Raw genomic sequence first — 9,936 nt, 5'->3', positions numbered from 1 at the left:
TATTCTGCAATATTCTGCAATTTTGCATAATTTTAAGAAGTTTAAATTTCTTCAGTATTGAACAGCAGAAATTAGGCTTTCTTGACGGACGTCATTTACATGAAAAAAGAAAAAGACAGTGCTGTAAACAACGGTAGACTGGTGGGTAATAAGCGAATGAATAATCCAGAAAACAGAGATTTGAGACGGGAAACTGTTCTTGAAGTACACACTTCCTATGTTACATCATAGGAAGTGTAATTTTTATCGTGGTGGAAGCAAAACAGCAAAAGTCAGAGGGAATTCATGACGACATTGATCAAATGTGAAGCGCAGTTTGCTGCTTCTTTTTGACTCGGCAAATTTTGGTTGGAGAGAGAAAACCTGCAGCTCAGAATCAGCGCAAAAAGACGGAAACACAGCACGGACCCGACACATCAGAATCGCTAAGCTCCGACAGCGTGTCCGTCTGCGGGCCGTCCGGTGAGAAAGCCGAGAAAGACAAAGCTGATTCTGATGCGTCGGGTCGCTCTGTGTTTACGTCTTTGTGTGGAATCCGTTAATGAATTGATATCGCCTTATTAAAGCTACTCACCTCCCTCTTCTACCTGCACTTTCCACTGGACCACGGCCAATCAGAGAGGTCCCGCCCCTGACTATCTCTGATTGGTTTAGTCCACGATAGGGGCATAATGTGTGTCTGTTGTTGACCACATGGAGAGTTACAGAGATTTTTTTTTTGTTACCCAAACAGGTGCGACCAAATGTTGGTAACAGTTGGTCGCACCAGTGCGACCAAATGTTTTTTTTTAGTCGCACCACGGAAAAATTTGGTCGCATTTGCGACCAAATTGGTCGCACTCTAGAGCCCTGTATCCACTGAAATTAAAAAGAGGTGCTTTGCAACATTAAACTGCAGTGTGCCAAATAAAAAAGCCAAATATGTATTTTTCGGACCATAAGGTGCACGGGATTATAAGGCACATTAAGCGAAACAAAGCAGTCAGATAAATCAAACTTTATTCAACTCATTCTTGCTTCCTCCACTTCTGTACCATTGATTCATTAATGCTGTATTCTATCACAGCTGCTCTATTCCGGTGTTGTTGCAGTATATTAATGACTAACCTCATATTGTGGATGGTTTATCTCAGTTGTTCTCCTGACTGAAGTTTGGTCCCTTTACAGCATCCTGCCATGCGATTGCATTTGTCCCTAACCACCAGGAACCCTCACGTTAACTTTTATCGAGTGGAAAAAAGTTAGCGTTCATCCTCCAGCTTCACTGTTTATGTTATGCTAACATAGCTGTGTCGCTAGCAATCACGTAGCACATCATTATATACCACCTAGCCTAGCCCAACTTCAGTAACCCTACAAACGTCACTGCTGTTTAGTTTCCTGTCTTAATTTATGTTGGAAGAGATAGCAGAGCTGTACGTTTGAACTTTTTCAGAAATCTCTCAGTCAGAACACGCTATATCATGCTTAGGTAACTAGCGAAACTAGCGAGCTAACTTCCGCTAGCTTCCTGCTAACTTCTAACTCTGTTAAATGTAATAAATTCTGTTTTCATGGATGCCAGGATGTTAAACACCTGGTAAAGCAGCAATGCTGATCGTTTTATTAAAGATTTAGACAGTTTTTAACTCTCAGTGATGCTGTGTGTTCGTTTGACTTTGGGACCTTAAGCGGACGGAGTTTAGGACCCAGGTTACTCCCAGATTTACGAGCACCTTAGTCCGACAAATACGGCAATAACGACGGCCCGCTTGCATGTTCTACAAAAAAATGTGCTTTGTTGTGTATCTGATGGACAAACAACAAACCAGTTCCACATCACTGAAGTTGCACCATTTTTACAAACCAATTCTGGTTCATCCGTTTCACTCAACAATCGGCCATGTGCGTATGAAAACAAAGGTACTGCGCATGCGCGTTTTACCCATATTCTATCGCGATATTTCATTTTCTTATCGTTGCCTAACATTGTACCGGTATTACCGTGAACAGTATAATATGGCCCAGCCCTAATTACAGCAATATGATGCAACAAACACAGCTGTACTACTAATCCAAAATACTCAAAGCTTCAAAGAACTGAAAACAAACATTTATTTTTAGCTCCATTCTGCTGCTGATACATACTTTAGGTTTCTGAACATGAAACTTGTTGCTGCCTTTAATAGTGTGTAACTTGAAGGCCCTGAGTACTTTCTCCCACACTGAAAACACTGGAATGATAAAATTATTTGAACATTACCTAATAAGACTGATTCAGGACAGACAATTAGTTAGCTAATAAGGGACGCACTTTGTCCCGTAATACAGTGAGAATCAAAAGTAGTCTATAAATGTTAATGGAATTAACGCTTTGTTTGAAAACATAATTCTCAGCCCCTCTCCTGCTTTGTGACCAATGAACTGACAGCACACTTATGACAATTCGAGTATGACAATTCAGATTACCGCTTATTTCATTGGTCGAGGAAAGGTCGCTTACGGAGAAAATACCGGAAGACAACAGATGACCACAACAAGATGCATGGCCAACAGAGAAACAAACGCCGACACTGCGGTGCAAGTCTCGGACGACAGTACACCTAAAGCTGGGCAGACACTGTGCTATTTTTTCAGTGTTGTTATTCAGCTCCTGCTCAAACTGCATGATTGACTCGCAGGGGTTAGAAGTTCGTAGGTCACAATGCAGGGTCTCACACTATACGGCCCGATGCTCTGATGCGACCTGAGTGCTCACACTGTGCCTCCATAAAATGAAGGTTATAACAGAAATTCTGTCGCTTGCTCTCCCTCTCTGTCTTTCACTCACACAGACACGCACACCACCATCAACTTTGCTAAATTGCTAATGAAAAACATTGATCAGGCAGCTGTGATTGAACAGCAATGTAAATCCAACTATTTTCACGGTTGTTGTGGTCGTGATAATTTTGTGAGGCCACATCGAAAAGGCTCGGATGAGCTTTCCAAAGTTCTACAAGTTGTGCCTCCATCGCTTGTGTCCAGATCACACGCTGCACAGCCATGCTGCTCCGTGTTTTTCACTGACGTGTATGTGTTTGCGCGTGAGCAGTGTGAGCGGCTGCGCTGACACCGTCACGAGCGATTGATGATCGTGAGCTGGTGTTAATCGCTTCTCGTTACCCCACGTATACTACACGATGCACGATGAAGGCCAAAATCGGGCCGATCACTAAATCGGTCGCACGACTCAAAAATCGGCTCAAAATGGGCCAAAAAAAAAAATCGCACAGTGTAAGCCCAGCATTAGACCAGCAATGTTTGTTCCCCTCAGAGAAAGAAAAAAAAGGCTGCAAAAGTAAAGGGAGGAATGGGAAAAGGAAAACACCTGGCTGGAAAAGTGCATGATAACACCTATAAAGCGCACTGCACTGTGTGCCGGCGCACTTTTTCCATAGGCAGGCTTCTAATGGTGGGCACATGAAGAACATGAGGGGCGTGAAAGCTCGGGGAACCCTTAACCAATTTTTTGTCCACCAGGCCATGGCAGAAGCAGATATGGTATGTAAACACTGGTTTGTTTTTTTTAAACCCTCTGGTTAAGGTTAATATGGGCATGTGCAGTGAATATCAACGCTATGTGGCCAGAAGTGTGAGAATATAATTTATTTTGTGTAATAAACAACTCCAAGGATAGATGATTACAACAAATAGATGACTAATACATAAAAGTAATACATAGATGAATAATGATGAGTTATGATAAGTAATCATGGGAACAAGCGGGTTTACAAATGGGAGCAGCTGATTAGCATTAGAAAAGCTGAAATAATACCTCAACTGAAGCCAATTGCACTAAATGCACTATATGTGCGCTGTTACAAGAATGTTTTTCGTTCTATTGTTTTCTATTAATTTATATAATTTTAAGTTAAGCAGGACAGTTCTTTTAAAGAAAGATTTACTTATATTCTCAAAAGTTAAGCATGACAGGCTTCTGTTTAAGAAAGAGACCTGTTTTATTGTGTTAATGTTGTCATTTTGAGCTAAAAATAAATGGCTAAATGATCATTTCTTTCCCATGTGTTCATATCACAAAGAATATTCATCTACTTAAATCAAATTCAAGTCAAATGGTTAAAAAAATAATTTCACACACAAAAAAGAGAGTTACAAAATTCACCACAGTGGGAAGGGTGAAGACAACTGGGTTGCCCGGCCCTGGCCACGAGGTGTCCCTTATTTATTTTTCAGGGAGTTGGCAACCCTAAGCCACAAACATGAATCAATTTTATTGGAATTCCACATGAAAGACCAACACAAATAGGTGTACACGTGAGAAGTGGAACGAAAATCATACAACACCATGAAGTCCAAAGAACACACCAGACAGGTCAGGGATAAAGTTATTGAGAGATTTAAAGCAGGCTTAGGCTACAAAAAGATTTCCCAAGCTTTGAACATCCCACGGAGCACTGTTCAAGAGATCACTCAGAAATGGAAGGAGTATGGCACAACTGTAAACCTACCAAGACAAGGCCGTCCACCTAAACTCACAGGCCGAACAAGGTGAGCGCTGATCAGAAATGCAGCCAAGAGGCCCATGGTGACTCTGGACGAGCTGCAGAGATCTACAGCTCAGGTGGGGGAATCTGTCCATAGGACAACTATTAGTCGTGCACTGCACAAAGTGCACGACTTTATGGAAGAGTAGCAAGAAGAAAGCCATTGTTAACAGAAAACCATAAGAAGTCCCGTTTGCAGTTTGCCACAAGCCATGTGGGGGACACAGCAAACATGTGGAAGAAGGTGCTCTGGTCAGATGAGACCAAAATGGCACTTTTTGGCCAGAATGCAAAACGCTACATGTGGCGGAAAACTAACACTGCACATCACTCTGAACACACCATCCCCACTGTCAAATATGGTGGTGGCAGCATCATGCTCTGGGGGTGCTTCTCTTCAGCAGGGACAGGGAAGCTGGTCAGAGTTGATGGGAAGATGGATGGAGTCAAATACAGGGCAATCTTGGAAGAAAACCTCTTGGAGTCTGCAAAAGACTTGAGACTGGGGCGGAGGTTCACCTTCCAGCAGGACAACGACCCTAAACATAAAGCCAGGGCACCAATGGAATGGTTTAAAACAAAACATATCCATGTGTTAGAAAGGCCCAGTCAAAGTCCAGATCTAAATCCAATCGAGAATCTGTGGCAAGATCTGAAAACTGCTGTTCACAAACGCTGTGCATCTAATCTGACTGAGCTGGAGCTGTTTTGCAAAGAAGAATGGGCAAGGATTTCAGTCTGTAGATGTGCAAAGCTGGTAGAGACATACCCTAAAAGACTGGCAGCTGTAATTGCAGCAAAAGGTGGTTCTACAAAGTATTGACTCAGGGGGCTGAATAATTATGCACACCACACTTTGCAGTTATTTATTTGTAAAAACTGTTTGAAATCATGTATGAATGTTCCATTTCTCACGTGTACATGACTTTGTGTTGGTCTTTCACATGGAGTTCCAATAAAATTGATTCATGTTTGTGGCTGTAATGTGACAAAATGTGGAAAAGTTCAAGGGGGCCGAATGCGTTAGCAAGACACTGTATTAGCAAAAGATCAGACTAGAGAGGGTTTACAGGAAACACTGTTAAATGTTCAGTTTCTATGCCATATGTTAAAACAAGTTCTAGAGTGTAAATAACGTGATGGGTGGGCTCTTTTACATTTGAGATCAACAAAAGTGGACAATAGCGTGGAGATATTTGGTTGGCACAATTTGGGTCCCTTAGTACCAACTGACATCATTTACAGACCACAGCCTACCTGAGTCTCAGTCCAATAGAGCACCTTTGGGATGTGGTGAAATAAGATTCACATCATGGACGCCCAGCTGAAAAATCTGCTGTCATGTCAATATAGACCAACAACTTCTGAAGAGAGGCAGTGCCAACAAAGGAAACTCTGATAAACTGAGCAAATCAAACCACAACTTTAAAAGATCATTTTCCAAAATTAATCTTTTTATGTCTCAAACACAAATCAGAATTTTTAATACCTACAGCAACTTTGTTAAAATATAAAAGATTTTAAAGGTCTTATTTTTTTCTTAAATTTCAGGTCATAATTTTCAGTAAGCTGCAGGAACCCTGTTCAGTGTAAGAACAGCCAAGTCTCCTCTGATAAACCTCCATCTGTGTCACTGAGAACATTTCTCACGTCAGTTTTTGGTTTGATATACAGGAAATGACATCATGGATCAAACTCTTTGTCATTAAACTATTTATTTAACATTTCAAATTTTGGTTTAACTGTTGAAGGATTTCATAAAAACAACCTGAACAAAAAAAAAAAACCACCCAACAAAAAACATCTGCAGAACACATGAATCAAAATACATTCAATAAAAACATAATAAGAGGAAACAGATTTTTTGATTCAACTGCTGGAACAAAGCTAACCACTCAACACGAACACTACAGTACAACAGTTTAGAAAGCTTAAAATGTAACAAGAGGCACATTTTCATTCATAGCTGCCTCATCAGATCTTTACAGGATATTCACTCTGACCTCTGTGGAGCCTGATCTCAAGGGTTTTGAGTGACTGTGAAACCAGAAGAGGATCTTTCAGTCTCTGCAGATTCACCGTGATCCAGAGATGGGAGTGATTTCAGTCCTGCATGATCACGCTGATGTTTGCACAGAGCAGACAATGAGGTGAATATTTTGGCACATTGGTAACAGTGAAAGAGTTTATTAGTAACGTGGGATCGTTTGTGTTTGGAGTATGAAGTGAAATTCCTGAAGCTCTTGTCACACTGGTCACAGCTGTAGTTTACTTCCATGTGTGTGCGTTCATGAAGGTTACGACTACCTGATTGTGAGAAGCTTTTGTCACAGTGTCTGCACTTGTATGGTTTCTCTCCTGTGTGGACTCGTTTATGTCTTTTAAGCTCACCTGCTGTGGTGAAGGATGACCCACACTGATCACAGAGATGCTTTTTAACCCCACTGTGAATGAGTTCATGTTGTTTTAATCTACTTGATGTGGTGAAGCTTCTCCCACATTCTTTGCAGTATTTCATGTTTTCTCCAGTGTGTTTACGTTGATGTATTTTCAGAGTGATTTGATGTCTGAAACTTTTCCCACAAAGGTCACAACGAAAGTGTTTCCCACCACCACAGTGATGACAGGGTTGAGAACTGGATCCATCTGTGTCGCTCTGCTTCTAAACAAAGACACAAACACAGTGTAAGTCAGTTAGATAAGACCCAGAAAAGAGGAACTTTCCATATAAGCAATGTTTGAAACTGTGTGTGATGTGTGTGACGTCTGAAGTACCAAAATAACACCTATATGAAGCACAGTTTATGATTCTAATGTTAGAGCTCTTGCAACTGGAGTTTGAGCTGTGCAGGGGTCTCTCTCTTCCGGAAGATGATTGAATAAAAAGAAATATCAATATTTTAACACACTATGAATCGGTTTTCTCTGTTCTATCATGGGGACAAAAGAATCGGGGTTTAATAACACATACCTCACAGTAACTGCACTTGTAGAGTCTCTTTCTGCTGTGGATCTGTTGGTGTCGTCTCAGGTCATGTGGAGATTTAAAAGTCTTCTCACACAGGTCACATTTATAAGGTCTCTCCTCAGAGTGGGTAAACATGTGGCGTTGTAACTGTGCGTCTGTTAAACATAGTTTACCACACTGACTACAGCAGTACACATCGTGTCTGGTGTGAATGCGTAGGTGTTTATTTCGGTTCCCTATCTGGCTGAAAGTTTTTCCACAAATGTCACAGCTGTACGCTTTAATTCCCTTGTGGGTAACTAGATGATTCTTTAAGCTGTTACTGTGAGTAAAAGCTCTGCCACACTGATCACAGGTGTACGCTTTAACTCCACTGTGGATGAGTTGGTGTGTTTTCAATCTTGAAGACAGCGTAAAAGACATTCCACACTTGTCAGAGCTGAATGGTCTCTGTCCACTGTGAATGAGTTGGTGTCTTTTCAAATTTGATGACTGTGTAAAAGACTTTCCACAGTTGCCACAGCTGAACGGTCTCTCTCCAGTGTGGATCAGTTGGTGTGTTTTTAAGTTTCCAGACAGCATAAAAGACTTTCCACAGTCATCACAGCTGAACGGTCTTTCTCCAGTGTGGATCAGTTGGTGTCTTTTTAACTTTGACATCTGCGTAAAAGACTTTCCACAGTCATCACAGCTGAACGGTCTCTCTCCAGTGTGGATCAGTTGGTGTCTTTTTAACTTTGACATCTGCGTAAAAGACTTTCCACAGTCATCACAGCTGAACGGTCTCTCTCCAGTGTGGATCAGTTGGTGTCTTTTTAACTTTGACATCTGCGTAAAAGACTTTCCACAGTCATCACAGCTGAATGGTCTCTCTCCAGTGTGGCTGAGTTGGTGGGTTTTTAAGTTTCCAGACTCCATAAAAGACTTTCCACAGTCATCACAGCTGAACGGTCTCTCTCCAGTGTGGATGAGTTGGTGTCTTTTTAACTTTGACATTTGCGTAAAAGACTTTCCACAGTCATCACAGCTGAACGGTCTCTCTCCAGTGTGGATGAGTTGGTGGGTTTTTAACTTTGACATCTGTGTAAAAGACTTTCCACAGTCATCACAGCTGAATGGTCTCTCTCCAGTGTGGATGAGTTGGTGGGTTTTTAAGTTTCCAGACTCCATAAAAGACTTTCCACAGTCATCACAGCTGAACGGTTTCTCTCCAGTGTGGATGAGTTGGTGGGTTTTTAAGTTTCCAGACTCCATAAAAGACTTTCCACAGTCATCACAGCTGAACGGTCTCTCTCCAGTGTGGATCAGTTGGTGTGTTTTTAAACTTGAAGACTGCGTAAAAGACTTTCCACAGTCACCACAGCTGAATGGTCTCTCTCCAGTGTGGATCAGTTGGTGTCTTTTTAACTTTGACATCTGTGTAAAAGACTTTCCACAGTCATCACAGCTGAATGGTCTCTCTCCAGTGTGGATGAGTTGGTGTCTTTTTAAACTTGAAGACTGCGTAAAAGACTTTCCACAGTCACCACAGCTGAATGGTCTCTCTCCAGTGTGGATCAGTTGGTGTCTTTTTAACTTTGACATCTGTGTAAAAGACTTTCCACAGTCATCACAGCTGAATGGTCTCTCTCCAGTGTGGATGAGTTGGTGTCTTTTTAACTTTGACATTTGCGTAAAAGACTTTCCACAGTCATCACAGCTGAACGGTCTCTCTCCAGTGTGGATGAGTTGGTGGGTTTTTAACTTTGACATGTGCGTAAAAGACTTTCCACAGTCTGCACAGCTAAAGGGTCTCTCTCCAGTGTGGATGACCTGATGCATTTTTAGTAAAGCTTTCACAGTAAAATCTTTCCCACACTCGTCACAGGTGTATTTTTTTTCTCCCTTTCTATCTTCAACAAATTTGTCGGCCTCCTGAGAGCGCTGACTTCTCGCTCCACGTTGGTCCTGCAGTGACAAAGATAAAAACAGAGGCAGTGAGCGAAATGCAGTCGTGGAATAAACTGAACCTTCAAACTCCCTCCATTAACACTAGTTTTAAACCCGAGGCTGGAAGTGATGTGAAGTTCATGAACAAGTTTGCTCTAAGAGTCGATTCTTTGTAGCGAACGAGACAAACCAACTTCTGTCACAAGGAGATAAATAATCTCCCCGACCCCACCCGCTTCAACATCTTCAACCCCCTAAGACCCACCACCTCCACCACTCAAAATAGCCTGGACCTGATCACCACTTCATAAGTGTCTCCATGACCCATGATGCCTCTCTCCATACTAGAGAGTAGAGATGCAAAAAGAGTCTTTAACATACAGATCTCAACAAAGCAGCTGAACCAGACTCAGTGTCTCCATCATAAACCATACAGTGGATCACAATATGAAGCAGTTTAAGACGACTGTTGCTGTGAACCTTCACTATAGAAAGAAAACTGAACAGAACATC

General features: G+C 41.7%; 1 protein-coding gene across 4 annotated transcripts; it reads right to left on the bottom strand.

Annotated features, from left to right (window-relative positions):
* Window positions 1-5,312: 5,312 nt before the first annotated feature.
* On the bottom strand, window positions 5,313-9,454 carry LOC120441956 (gastrula zinc finger protein XlCGF26.1-like). 4 transcript variants are annotated; one of them, XM_039617568.1, is made up of 2 exons: window positions 7,498-9,454; window positions 5,313-7,188 (listed from the first exon to the last, which is right to left on the bottom strand). In XM_039617568.1, the coding sequence occupies exons 1-2, from the start codon at window positions 9,313-9,315 to the stop codon at window positions 6,547-6,549; spliced, it is 2,460 nt and encodes an 819-aa protein (XP_039473502.1). In that variant the 5' UTR covers window positions 9,316-9,454; the 3' UTR covers window positions 5,313-6,546. The 4 variants fall into 4 exon arrangements, with proteins under 4 accessions (XP_039473502.1, XP_039473503.1, XP_039473504.1 ...); XM_039617569.1 differs by having other exon boundaries at window positions 5,313-7,070; window positions 7,800-9,454; XM_039617570.1 differs by having other exon boundaries at window positions 5,313-6,920; window positions 7,818-9,454.
* Between the last annotated feature and the right edge of the window lie 482 nt (window positions 9,455-9,936).

Source organism: Oreochromis aureus, linkage group 9 (genome assembly GCF_013358895.1).
Source record: "Oreochromis aureus strain Israel breed Guangdong linkage group 9, ZZ_aureus, whole genome shotgun sequence".
NCBI classification, from domain to species: domain Eukaryota; kingdom Metazoa; phylum Chordata; class Actinopteri; order Cichliformes; family Cichlidae; genus Oreochromis; species Oreochromis aureus.
Note: the sequence above shows the minus strand (reverse complement) of the source record. Positions and strands in the feature narration are given on the sequence as shown.